This window comes from Taeniopygia guttata, chromosome 4, assembly GCF_048771995.1.
Source record: "Taeniopygia guttata chromosome 4, bTaeGut7.mat, whole genome shotgun sequence".
In the NCBI taxonomy this organism is placed as follows: domain Eukaryota; kingdom Metazoa; phylum Chordata; class Aves; order Passeriformes; family Estrildidae; genus Taeniopygia; species Taeniopygia guttata.
Genome location: NC_133028.1, coordinates 36350208 through 36365061, shown reverse-complemented (window position 1 = coordinate 36365061; position 14854 = coordinate 36350208). Strand labels below are relative to the sequence as shown.

General features: G+C 34.2%; 1 protein-coding gene across 4 annotated transcripts in view; it reads left to right on the top strand.

Moving 5' to 3' along the window:
* GALNTL6 (polypeptide N-acetylgalactosaminyltransferase like 6) overlaps positions 1-14854 on the top strand; it is a 434988-nt gene that overhangs the window by 156925 nt on the left and 263209 nt on the right. For all 4 annotated transcript variants that reach the window (XM_030271350.4, XM_072928381.1, XM_072928379.1 and 1 more), the window contains one exon: positions 353-461. In XM_030271350.4, the coding sequence (XP_030127210.4) occupies positions 353-461 (109 nt within the window). The remainder of the gene's footprint in view (positions 1-352; positions 462-14854) is intronic.

The window sequence follows — 14854 nt, the reverse complement described above, 5'->3', positions numbered from 1 at the left end:
AAATCCAAGTCCTTCATGTGTTGAAGGATAAGGCATTTTTGAAACCTGTTTAGTTTAAGTGGTCTGTTTAGTCTCCATGAGCTTCTTGCCAAGAAGTCATATTGGAACTGTGCTGAAAAGAGAAATGTTAAGCTCCAGACGTTTGATATACTTCAAGTAATTTTCAAGAACTAAATTCACTGTTTTCTCACAGTATTTAGAAAAATAACTTCATTTATCACAGTAAAGTTTCAATATTTGCATTGAATAAACTGAGTATGGCTACTGCTGTATTATGAGTAACTCTGTAGTAACATGAACTACTTATGTATATATATATATTTGTTTGTTTGTTTGTTTACTCTTTTCACAGACACTTCCACTGGGGCTGGGAGATGGACAGCTCTTTACCTGGACTGATGGCCTGAAAAGGAAGGACTGGCATGATTATGAAAGCATTCAAAAAGATGCTATGCGTTCAGGTATATATGAATTCAGAACAAATTGAAGTGGTTTGTTTACTCATTCTTTCTCTCTATTACTGTCTGTCCGTTAGGAGGCATTCCTAACAACTTTTTTTTGATTGTAGCAGTGTCACAAGGTCATCGTATTCTAAATTGAGAGGTCAGATCGAGCACAAATAGCTTATCTCTGAAAGTAGCCAAGTCACAACATTTTCCCTGCTAGTAACTATATCATGATTGTACAATTACCAAAAATGTTATCAACAAATTATTTTTCCTGTTGAAGTCAGTTGTTAGGCTGTGACCAAATAGAGTGTTGATTTGCAAAAAGATATATGTTACAAATAAAGCCAAATTATCCTTAAATCAATGAACAATACCCAAATTCAATACCTACAGCTGCCAAGAACCTTTGACACTTCTACAATTTGATCCTTTAGTCTTGATAAAACAACTTCATCTCATTCTGACAGTCTACAATTATTTGAAAATGGAAGAAAATTGTGTTTGCAAATAGACTGAAGGACACTTTGTTACAATGAGTAATGTAATTTTAACGTACCTTCATGTGCTGCATCCCGTACGTGCTGAGAGTATGGTTTGTGTTCTTCTTTCTGTCATCAGAGCATGTTCAGATTTGAATTCTTCTTTTACAACATAATGTACAGCTTTTCAATATAGGATGATTTAAATTAGAAGGAAGGAAGAGAAACAGCAGCTGAATTACACCCTAATCAGTGTTTGAAAGTCATTATTTTACAAAGGCCAATCTACTATTGCAAAACAAATTATTCTGTCTTGATCCCACTGTCTTGAGACAGCCAAAACCTCCCCCAAAATATCTCAATAACAGAATCTCATTGACAGATTCATAACACTTAGTAAGTACTTAATTTTGGAGAAGACAGAGCTAGTATAATATTCCAAGTGTATGTTAATTTTTTAAGCTATTTTTCCCTTTCTAGTTTGAATCTTGATCACTAACTAAAGAAATTATCCTTTCCTCCCACATATGCTTAGGAGGTAAAAAAGGTAGGGAGGGGAAGGAAATTATTCTTGGCAATTTGGTACTTGTCAAATCAATAATTGCTGTGTTCCAAATTAGTAAATGTAAAATGGAAAATATGTAAGAGAGAATGTACAAAGTAAAAGCAGCACGTATGTGGAAACTTGCATATATGTGGGGAATATCATTGCTGGTTGGAACAGATGTGCGTGGATGCTTTGGCAATGTACATTTAATTTCTAAATATATAATGTGGACCCCATATGTTTTGGACAATAACAGTAATACTTATGATTGTCTGATGGCTAGCTTAAAGCATTGCCAATGTAATGCAAGCCATTGCATGGAGCTGGCTGAGAAACTGAAAAAACATGTTACATAGCTTTGTAATTTCCAGTCCTAAACCTAACATAAATGAAGTAGCATGTGAATATTAAGATATACTGACTTATTTACTTTTTTTTTTTACCATTTGCTGAGTTTGACATTTTAGAGATATCTTTTAAATAATATAAATTTTTCATCATTATTCAATAGATTAAAATACCTTTTAGTGCTATTTTCTTTGAAAATAACAATATGGTAATAAAAATGCAAAGCTAGAGCATCTCAATGCATTCTTTTGGGACATACTATATATGTTTTCTTCCTAATAACATTAGATGAAATACACTATTAGTTAAAAATCTATCTGAAAGCATGATGTGAAAGGGCTTCTCAGGACATTTCAGGAAAGGCAGTCAACCCTTGTACAGAAAAGAAGAAAGGAGTGTATTATTTTTTAAATTCAGTCTGGCTGTTCATCTGTAAAGCTTATGATTTCCTAAGCACTGAGAATGTGGATTTCATAATTTCTAATTATGGAGAGGTACTAGTTTCTTCATGACTACTACTGTTTCATGGACAAATATTCTGATCCCTTCTCATTCCACCAATTAAAACCTGAAATCAAGAGTAAAGTCTTTTGCAAGACATACAGAAGAAAAAGGTATGATTTCTATTTATTTTAAATATTTGTTACTTCACATTTGGGTAGCATGGTGAAGATACCTGAGAAGGTACTTGAAGGGAAGGATGGAGAGGCAAGGTTTTACACGTAGCCAGAACTTAATTTGAAAGCACTTTTGGAAGTCTTTGTAAAGACTTACAAACCAATTCTAACAATATTAGTTGGTAAATCTTGATAGAAAAATTCAATAAGACAGGGAAATGCTGTTGGGTTGCAGGAGGACTAATTGTTATACTGTTGGTGGAACAGGGAAGTTACCTATTTAGTTGCCAGTTATCCAAGCCCTGATTTACACAATGTCAGAAAGGAATATATAATGACTTAAAAATGTTATCATCTTATCAGTACAGAATAGATATAGTGAAATTAAAATTAAGTTATTCAGTCAACCAATCACTTCCATTCTTCTCTGAATATTGCTCTGTCATTAGCTCAAAATCAGTGACTGAAATATAGCAAAAAGAAAGAAGTTAACCTTAAAAAAAAAGTAATTCTTAACAAAACAGTTGTGATAGATACTTTGGAAGGAAGAAGAAAAAAAAAAAGAAGTTTAATTGCTTCCATTTTCTAAAGTGAGCCATTAAGTCAATCAGATATTACAATGGAATGGGAGGGAACAAAATAAGCTAATCAGAGAAACTGACTTTATTGGAGTTTATAAGTCATGCCAGCTTTTTGACAAGGAATCAGAATTTAAAATAAGACCTGTTTCAATTAATTTCTTTTCCTTTGGGAATACAACTGATGATATGCCCTGATGAATAATATGCTTAATTTGCATTAAAAATATGAGAACTGTAAACAAATGCAAATCCTACATCTGTCAGTTTTTGTTTTGGTAAGTAATAAACAATGTCTTCTGTATATCAGAAGAGTGCTCTTGCGTTGGATTTCAAAGTGGTGGGTGCACCCTACCCGAACACCGCCTGTGTAGTAATGACCCAGCTGGCTTCTGGTGTGTGTATTAGCCCAGCTACAGCAATGCCTGCTGTGACAGGGCACTGTAAATATACCTGTGTCTCTACAGAGGGTAGAGATCCTGGATGCTGAGACTTCTGGCTTTGCCATGAATCAGTTATTGTAGTTGCCATTTCTTTGTTTTATCAGCAACTTCCCTACTTCAGTTGTATAGGGAGGACTCTGAGGACATTTCTACCAAGACATTCATTTCAGGGGGATGGCAGCTTCTGTGGCTCTGATAGCACTGGTTTTCCATGGTCTCTGTGCAGAACTAGGAGTCTGAGATCCCTCAATGCCCTCATGAGGAATGAGATTCACAGGAGAGAGCCATGAAAGCCTAAGAAGCATCCATGAAAAGACATCGTGTTGGTTTCATCTCTATGTCCTGGGTAGTGAGACTGAAAGTCACGAGAATCAATGCCATTGTTCCTTCATTTCTGAAATTTTTTTCATCTGTTTCACTCAAGAAATTCTCAGCTTTATCATCAATTACGAGTAGTAGCAGTAATGATGAATTATAGCTCTTCTTAGTCAAGAGGAAGGATTCATATGTGGGCTTTTAAAGAAGTGCAGATCAAATGTTTATATCCAAATCTGGTGCTATTTCTCATAATGACAACCTATTTTTAACCAGAAGTGATAACTTTTCCAATATAAAGTACTACAAAAGGCTTAACAGATAGAATAGAAAACAGGAAAAAATTAGGTTTTATTTCTGAAACCATGTAATCTATCAGTGATATTAATAGCCAATAAGATACACATAGAAAGACTATATACTGTGAGTGGGTTTTGTTTACAATTTTTATTCTTTAAATACAGTCTGATGTTTTCTTTTATAATGCTTTGGAGGTATTTTTGTCTGATTGCATGTGTATGCTGAAATGTTTACATTCTATGAGGTGGATTTTAAATTTTGTGTAATAAACAAATTTCTGAGAGAATGGCAAAATATAAGAAGCTGTGTTAATGTAGATTTATGAAAAACCTTGTCTTCAAAAGAAATCAGCTAAGGAATAGAATAAGTGGCCGTCAATATTTTTATGTTTGATTGTTGAGCCATTTTGACCTTGTCTAGGTCTAATAAGATCTCAAAGGAAAAATCTTTTAGAAAGTACTGTAACACGCAGTGTCTATTCCAGCAGTTACTGAGCAATTTGCAGTCTTTGTTCCTCCTATTTGTACATTTAAATAGCATGTGGAAGCTTTATGGGGAGGGAAGGCATGAACGTTGTAATTCTTTCTTTCGTTGTATTCAGTATTGTCTTTACCTTTCTGCTGCTTCAAAATGTTACCTTGACTGGAAAAAGGGGGTTTTAAAGATCTTGACCTTTATGTGCCTTAGTGCAGGCCTTTCATAGAGATTAGTTCTATAAACAAACAGACAGTATGTTCTGTAGTTCTACAAACATTCATACAGATTAGTTTTATAAACAAACTAAGCAGAGATATTGAAAAATAAGTGACCTGTACATGTTTATGATGACAGTGGAAATAGATTGGAGCTCTGTATCCTTGGGGTAAAATGTCAAAAGAAGGTAAAAGACATGAGCACTTTTGTACAGCAATAACAGGTAGCAAACAGCTGAAATATTACTTCAGTGTTACTTAAGGAAATTGTGCACTGGTGATCCTTTTACATCACTTCTGCTCAAATATTTGGTTAATTCTTATAATAATTTTGAATTGTGAGTTTGAATTCTTAAATTCAGAGGAACATGTCAAGCCTAGTTCCAGAGTGTTTCTAGAAGATATGAGGCAGGATGATACAGAAACCAACATTAATTGTAATTCCCTATTTGCTATGAAAAAAAATTAACTCTGTGATTCTTATATAGAAAAATGTAATAAAATTTGTGCAGGAAAAGAAGTGTATATTAAAATACTGATTTACTTATGCCATATTTCATATGGAATTATGCGCTGGGAATTTTTGTCAGCATCATATATTAAACAAGTTTACTAAATTTAATTTAGGTCTTTGAACTTACAATTCTTTTAGAAAGAATTTGAGAATTTGCAGTATTATTGAAGCTGTAGTGGTAGCCAAGGTCTCAATAAACAACCATAACTTAATTGTTCATAGCATTAATTATGAATATGCTACATGCAGTTTACAATGTATTGTTTGTAAAAGAGAAAAATGTTTGTCAGTTTATCTTAATATAAGTCTAACATGATTAAAAAATTTTGAACAGTAATGTTTGTCATGGCTTGTCAAGGAGACAGCACATAAAAGGATGTATAATATGAAAGATGGATGCAATCTTCTGCAGTTACATAAAGTGTTTCACATATTAAAATGCATTTGCTTCATAAATAAAGTGCTGCAGACTGTGATCTGATTCTTAATGGTCTGGATGTCCTATTGAGTGAGACCAGCCTGGAGCTGGGTGCCAAGCATGATAAAAACTATTATACTCTAAAATACTGATTTGGAATAAGATTTTTTTTTTTTCAGTAGTGCCTTCTTTAAAAGTTTAAACCCTGAAAATACAGGTTAGTGTTTTGTTTTTTTGTCACAAGGCCTTAAGGTTTTCTGTGGGTAACTACAGAATGGCTTCCTCAGATTGTGAAATGGCATATTACAGTATTATTTAAGCAGTAGCTTGGGTACACATTTTCACTGGATCTCAAGTTACAACTTATAACAGTTACACTGCAGAAGAAGCTAGGAAGTATAAGGTTGCAGTTGTATAGAATTTGGCTATGTCAGAAAACTGAGTACATGATAGAACTAACTCTTGCCACTTAAATTTACACATAAAAACAGTTTATAGGTGGCTGTGAGTCAGAGCCAAGCTTCTATTTTAAAGCACAAAGCCTCTGTTGCCTTGGCCAGATATAAGGCCCTTTTTGTGGTTGAAGTAAGTGTGATTCTTCCCCTGTTTTTCCCATTCCCCTCCCCCTGCAACACACATTTTGGAAACTCATCAGGTAAACCTTTTAAATGCAATTGGAAAGCTAATTTTTGGGACCTACCAGGGTGACCAAGGAGGGGGAAGCAGAGTTGATAATATGACTCCTGTTATTTAGAACACTGAAAATTATCTTCTTCATGCTTTTCTGTGCTGGAACTTGGCATGTTGATTTTTATCTTGATAGGCAGGAAGAAAATTGTATTTCCAGAAACTTAGCAAGAACTATCTATTGACTTTCACTGTATCAGTGATATATATTCTCAAATGAAACTAGTGTCCAGAATTCAAGAAGTGCCCTCCTAGAAAAATTATTAAAGTTGCTAGATTTTCATCTTTCACTACACTTTTATCTGTGTGGGGATATGTGGTTTCAAATCCTTAAAAAAACAAAATTTACTCTCTAGTGCCTTCTCGCTTTGTATTTGAATGTTGATCTGAAAGCTCAGTTTTTAAAAGAGAGAAAAAAAGAAACAAGCCCAAGCAAAAACTGAAAAAAAAAAAAAAAAACTAAAAAAAAAAAAAAGTAGATGCTAGTCCCAAGTATAATATTTCCTGTTCTGTATAGCAGTGATGACCTGTCTTCGGGGACTTACATCAATAATAGTGATCAAGAGCTGATATTGTTGAATGTATTTAACAAGTAATACTTGGGGATTTAATAGAGTTGCTGTCTTAAGAGGAAAGTTGACTTTTGACTTTAGAAATTTTGTGTTTGGGCTTTTGGGAGGGAGGGTATGAGAGGATCTCTCAGCTAAAATGGATCTTTTAATTTGGCATTTCCACTCTAGAATGATCGTTTGATTTTTGGCTCTGTTAGGCATCTTCCTCTCTGTGCTTAAACATTTTCAGGGCTATCTAAGTAATATTTAGTAGGAGTTCTTTGTAGATACTTGGCTGGTTTGGTTTTACGTTTGGCTGTTTCTCTAACAAAAGAAATATTTTGTAGTAGTTCTGGAAAAGTGATTTTATCTGCATAGTCTTCAAAAACTTGGGGCTCATTTGCAGAGAGTTGGGAACAACCAAACAGCTTAGAGACCTTCAGGGCAGACCTGTCTGTGTATAAAGAGGAGGCGACCTCTATAGACCATCTAAATTGATCTTATTAGCTCTTGTCACGCAAGTAAAAATGATCAAGTTTGTCACTTCAGGGCAATTATTGCTTGACTCAGTGGAACAAGGAAGCATCACTTAGTTTGCTATGAAAAGTCAAATAAAGAGAAGCAGGGGACATGGTTACATTCACAAAAACACTTTGAGAGTCTTGTTTTAAGCTTTTTGGTCTTCAAGAAGCCAACAAAATGCTTGGGATTCCTGAAAAAACTCAAACCAACCCAATAAATAGTGCCTGCTTTCCTGTCATAGCTTCTTTCTTTTGAGGATACGAATTAAGTTTGCAAGCACAAAAGTCTACTATAGTTATCTCAATGCAGTTTATGACTGAAATATGTGTAAGGTGACTTTCTTTCTTTCCTGTTTTCATTAAATAAGCTGACAGAGGAAAATTATTGGACTGGTGAAACCATTTGTTTGACATCCAGTGAATATATGTGAAAAGGCAGAGATGTATGATTGTTTTGCTATCATTTGCTTTATAGACACTAGCTCATCAAATTATGCCCTGTAATCACTGCTTATGAAACAGAGCTACCTTAGCTACCTTTTGGATGGGATTGTGTAACAACACAAAGTTTTACGCCCTACATGCTTGCAGTGTTGTCATGGGGATTCTGTCCTCCTCCTAATATAAAGAAAGTAGAAAAAGAAACCACATTTCTAGGAGTGACCTTTTTTCCTGCAAGTCTGTGTGACAGTTCTGCTGGCTACAAGGTAGAAATAGACTTTTCTACTTTTTTTTTAGGCAATCTTGATTAAAAGTTCTGCAGGTGATGTTGAAATGTGAATAGTAAAACTTGCTGGGAGTTTCAGTGGAAAAATGCTCAGATTTTAAAAAAAATCAAGATGCATATTTTAAGTTTCATTATAGGCATTCTTAAAACATGGAAACAGTCTCATGAAATTTCTCATGGAAAAGTTTACATTTTTATATTTTTAAAAGATAGCTGAAGTACTTTCAGGTTACCCTGACCATTACTTCTATTTTACGTGCTAAGTAATTGGATAGCTTGTATGTGATTTGGAAACTACTGTGAATGTATATGAGGTCGCTGGTATTTTTACTTGCTTCTTGCATTTTTCTTCCATGACAGTTTACAAAAGATGAGACTGATCAGAAATACAGTGAGTGCTGGTGTGTAAAGTGGGGAAAGAGTAGTCTCCAGAGGGCAAGCTGCAGGCTTTTTAAAAGAGTACTGATTCTGTTATCCTCCCAAATCTTGAATACTTCAAGGATTTTGTCATTGAGAGACTAATCTATTTCTAATATTGTCACATAAAAAGAAAATAAGCCTATAAATAAATAATGTTAGTTTATTTGGATTTTTTTTTCCTATCTATTTTGTTCCCAGCTTTCACTAGAATGGTTATACTGGAAAGAAATCCAGATTTCTTATGCTTCACAAAAAGAGTGAAGGCTGTGAGTAGCTAAAGTTCTGGAGGGATGACATTTTAATTAGCTGCTGTTAATGAGTCAGTTAAGCAAGTTACTACATACTGCCACTTCAGCTTGGTATTGAAATTACTTTTTCCCCCCAGTTTATACAATGAACAGCTTTTTAAAATGTGTGATAAATGGTGATAATGATCATGTTTTCATCCTTTTTTCTTCTTTTTTTGTCACTTCTGAAGTCAGACAGAAGTTTTGAGACCCTGAGCATTTCTTGGCCATAAGATAATTTTTCCCCAATTTGAGTCTATTTTACCCGTGACAGCAGTTAGTGATTTATCTCTCCGGGCCCTTATCTCAACCCACAAGGCTTTTATTATATTTTGTCTCGCTGTCCAGCTGAGGAGGGGAGTGATGGAGTGGCTTTGGTGAGCACCTGGCATCCAGCCAGGGTCAAACCACTGCAACAGAGCATCAGTTCTTAATCCAGTCGAAGTCCATTGTCATAATTTCTCTCACTATTGTAGGGGTGTTGGTTTACTATTTAAGCAAGTACAGGAAAAATAAATATATGCAGGAACACTTTCTCTAAGTTAAATCATATGACATGCAGAGATGAATTAATAGCAAGAAAATAGACAAACTAAGTGGGTTTTTTTCCTCTCTGAAAAATATAAGGTGTGGTGAGTTTTTTCTTATGCTTTTCTAGTTTTAAATATAGTTGAAAAATGTAATGGTGGAGTTTCTGCTAATGAATTTGAAACAAAACCTAAAATTAAAATGAGTCTGTGATTTACATCCTATTCCTCTGTTACCTGTGGTTATGGAGGGCTGTGTATGCTTACTCTTTTAACGTGGTTGCTAAAGATCTTTCTCCTTAAAAAATGAATTTATTGAGGGGCTCTTGATCATACACCCCTAAGTAGAATTCGGAGTTACTGTGTGCTGCATAAATACATCATAAATCTGCAAAATGGAATTTAACTTTTTTTTTTTTTTTAATTTTCTCATTGAGAAAGAAATTTGTAGGGACTTTCTTTATATGCATCTGAAATTTCAAGCTGTGTCCATGTGAGACTTTAAGCTGGTATTGACACTTTTTTCTGTCTATAATGTTAGAAAGTATTATTTTGGTTCAAAACCAAAATTTTTAACTTGAATGTCTATCCTTTATTAATATTAGTTAATTTCTGTCATTTATATAAGATTTGGGAAGAAAATAAAAAAATACCGCAATTTTAAAATTTTGGCTTTCAAAATATATTTTTTGTTTGCTTCTCTTAACTCAGATATCAACAATTCATTTTTAAAAAATCAGAAAATACTTTTAGCTGAATCCAGACATCAGTTCTCAATAAGCTAACGTTTTCAGAAAAGTTCCCAGTGGACATATTGGGTTCCAACTGAATTATGCATAAATGTGGCTTTGGGATAAATGTTTAGTTGTGTTCTGTAAGTGATGAGTTGTCCTTTTGAATAGAAAATATGTTAAACTAATTAGTTGAAAATCTGTTCAGATCATGGCTGAAGGTGATTCCTGAAGTCTCCACTTCTGCCTCTGCATGATTCGAAAGCATATATTGACTGGAAATTTCAGTTGACTTTAGTACAGGAAATTTGCTCAAATTTGTGTCAGGAATTCGAAAAAAAATTTGGCATTAATTAGACTTGTATTATTCAGAAAGATGTGAATCAATGGCAAGGGAGGAAAAGGGCTATGGAGAGCTGTGCTGTGCTCAGAGCTGGTCAAGCATTAACTTTAGCTCTCCTTACCACAGGAATGTGAGTCAGTTGTAAGACTTTAAAATAAAGAATGCATTTTCAACCATTTTAAAAACCATGCATTTAAAAATGAGTGATAAAAGGCAATACTAACGATTGCAGCATTAGAATCTTTTATAGGAACAAGGAAAGGCAGTGGCTGGGAAGTGCAGTGATAGTGAATATATGGAGCAGTATATGTAGTATTGAAAGCTTTCACAAGAGTGATGTCTCTGATTTGCCAAAAGAAAACAAGAAATAAAAGAAGACCATTGAGATTCAGAGTGCTACTTTGGGTGTGATAGAACAAAATGCATTTTATTCTAAGTAAAGCAGAAGGACTTAGGCAGGCCAGTCCCAGGAACATGGCATTGCTTCTCTCAGTTGTTCATATGGGTTTATATTGCCTGCCTTGATGATAATTCTTATATCTCTGAATTTTTAGGGGTATCTATTTTTTATATTATCCCTGGTAATTACTTGCATACTCAGCTTACAATGTATAAATCTGAACAGTCCTGAAAAAGCAATAAAGCATTTCTGTACTACCTGAGAATCTTGCCCTGAGTGAGCAAATGCTGCCTCCTTATTGGCATTCTTCTCAGATTTACAGAAGGAATGAGTTTGTCCTTGTCACTGAGTCACCATGTGGGGAATCAGATGGCTTAGTTCTGCTTCTTGGGTCTGCCTCAAATTTTAACTGTGAATATTTACTATCTCCATATGTAAGAATGTTTATTATATATGTATGTATGTATATTTACATATTTATTGTTGCTGGTTTTTTTGTTCATGGTTTGTTTTGTTACAGAATTTTTTGTAGGGGTCCTACAGGTTAAATCCAAATTTACTGGGAATTGTGACAGATACACATCACAGAATAATGCTTCATGTACAAGAGTGACTACATTGTTGTACACTGTTGACTCACACTCATTTTTTACAGGTTATTCCATCTTCTTCATATGGCAGCCACAAAGCCAGCTTCTGGAGTTAGTTTAGGTTGAATTAATGAAAAAAAAGAAAAAAAAATTCCATATTAAGAAGTTTTTTTCCTGTGGTACATTCTATTTTTTTTTCCTGTGATAGTATATGGTAAAACAGCACATGGTTATAATATGTCTTATAATGAAGAAAAATAGAGGAGCGAGGATAACTGTTAGGTTAATTTCAGCTGTTATGACCCTTTCATTTTGTATTTCAGGGTCTTCTGAAACACTACCTGTGTAACTGTAATTTTGCATTTGTGGATCTGTTTGGCTCCTGTGTCTAACCCTGTTATGGACACTTTGGTTTGAGCTTTTTAAAGATACCAGCTTGACCATACACATTAATTAGATAAGACTTTCTGGTATTAGAGACTATTAGAATGCCATTCTTGAGGCATTTTCTATGAATTAATTCATTTAAGTACAGAAACACCTTACCATTATTAGTAGATTTTTTTTCCATGTTATGTTCCATCCTATGCTATCCTAGCAGGTCCTTCAGTTACTAACTGAAACTGTGAAGCATTTTTAATGGTTGAATTCTGTTTCTCACGTGTTTGCTCATTCTGTGTTTGGCTCTGATTAATGGTCTACAGCCAGTCTAATGTTAAATGAAAAAAAAAACATTCTAGTGGCTGTGGCATTTGGTGATTAGTTAGACTAAATAGAAGATGTACTATGCATCCCTTGGCTACAGAATTATGATTAGATTCAGCTCAGCCTGCAGAATACTACTGAGGATATTGCTTCTCTGCTGCAGTGATAGAGCAGCCCATATCAAAACAGCATGTGTTCCTGCTTATCTTGCATTGTACACTGCGGCATTCTAAACACACTGGACAAACCAAATAGTATGGTCTGGCTTTTTTCTTTTATTTTTGCTAGCTTTTATTAAGGTGCAAATGAGGGGTTTGAATGAGTCCTTCCACCCAGCAAGCCATTGTAGTACTTGCAGCAAGTTTTAAAAGCTGTACCTTTTAAGAAAAATTCTTAAAAAAAAAAATTAACTTTAAGAAAAATTGCTTATTTTTGTTAAATGTTTATTCTAGCCTTTGGACAGTTGACTTTTCAGGGTTCATATGCAGTCATTCTTCTGCTAAAACAAAACAATCCCACTGCTTTACCTCATGATATGTTTTAAAACAGTTACTTCCCTCATACACATGCACACTGTATTTTTACTCTGCAATGTCAGTGTTGGAAATTTAGAGGCTGCATTTTTAATGTTTCAAATGAATGTAAAAGGGAAGGGGCAATTTAGTCTAATACTCCATAAAGCACAGGCTGTAAGATTTAGAAATTAATTATTGATTAATTAATTGAAAATTACTAACTGAAAAAATGTATACCACAGTTTCTTGTTTCTGTATCAATCATTTCATATTGGTTATTTGAAAGATACAGAGTTGGATTTTTCTAATGATTACCTGTATAATGCCCTTTTCCTGCTAGGACACCACTGCCAACAGTAAAGGCCAGGCATTTTAAAGTGGCATCTAGTAAAATGACTAGATACCTGGAAGAATTAATCTCAAGAGCATTGAGCTAATTTTTTCTTCTTGCAAATTAATTAACTCAGCAAACAATATTTTATTACAGATAAACAGGCAATATAAAAGAGCTAATTCCTAAAGTTATGACAATAATAATTTTTCAATCCATTTTGTCAAGGCAACAGCTAGGCCATGTGATTTTCTCCATTCCTGAGCCAAAGGCTGCCTTACTCATGGGAACTGTGGAGTCCTGTGAGGCAAAAAGCCACAGCTGAAGTTTCCAGAGCTTTGTGCTGTGACCTGGGGCTTTTGACACTCTGCCAGATGTTGCTGTTGCTTGCTCCACTTGGTACACTCGTTCATTCTTCTGCTCACTGCCACTACTGCTCCTCATTTTTGTGCTGCTCAGCCTGACCCACTGTTGTTTTACATCATTTTCTCTTGTTTCCACTTCAAACAAATGCACATTAAATGCTAGCATGTGCTTGATGTATACAGAATATTGGTAATCAGCGTCTCCTGCTTCATGAAGTCTTAAAAAAAATATTGTCCCTATTTTCCTTGCAGTCTGACACAGAAGTTATGATCTTAAATTAATGTGAGTTGGCCTAGACTTGTTAAGTATGTGGAAATCTGGAAATTATATTTAATATGGATACAAAGCTGCAACTTACTCTTTTTTCCCCCACTTGGATATTCTTTTTTATAAAAATGCTTCTCAAACATCTGTAAAGTACATGCATTTGAGAGGTTCCTATTTTTACCTCTCATTTCCTCTCCTGGAAATGCTCTTCCTTTACCTAATTTCTACCCTCTCTGGGTTGAGGAATGGCAGAACACATGAATACAGTAAGTAGGGATTTCATTTTGTGTTTGTAACAGGTTCCTTTCATTTTTATCTCATGTGAAGGATATGTAAACAATACTCCAAAGATCCAGCTACAGTACAATTTGAATGAACTTTTCTAATTTTTTTTAAGGAGCATGTTCTTCTCTGTCGGTTTTTTGTTTGGTTGATTGATTTTTTTTTTTATTTTTGTTCTTGTGGTTTGAATGTTAAGTGTTTAGTTGTGGATGTGAGCAGGCAGTCAAATGACAAAATTTAAAGTTATATGTTTTTTCTCTCTTTTCCTGCCCTTTTTATGCTATTTATATAAAGCTGTTCCTGAAGAGAGAAACAATTTCGTTTATATTTCTCCTGCCAACATCATATTACTGTAGCAGCAATTCAGAGAGGCCAAAGCCTCATACTTGCTCCTGATAACATCTCTATACCACTTACCAAGGACAACATGGTCCTTGGAAAAGAAAACCTGTATGTACTACTGTCATCTGAACATAGATAAAATAGTAGGGACTTAAATGCTTTCTAACAGAAAAATGAATTTTTTGATTGTTTTCTGTAATAGTTTGATATTGAAACTGTAATAAAAAATTCTATTATATATTTTTAAAGAAATAATTTATTCTTGCTCAAAAATGTATTGCTCAGGATTACCTTGACAAGGTTTTTGCATAAGTAAGATTTGATTACTTCTGTAATGCTAAGAAAAAGCCTTTTATATTGCCTCAGACCTTGACAGAATTATGTAATAAATAATTAGAAGTGTTGTAAATCTTACTGTAGTGCCTTTTTAAACTGCTACAAGGTAGTGATAAAATATTTTTAAAAGATACATTTGATCCTATTTCCATTGATGTAAAATCCATTAAATTCCTTTCCCTATAATATAAATTAGGGTAATGAAATTGTAGAACTGACTGAGACT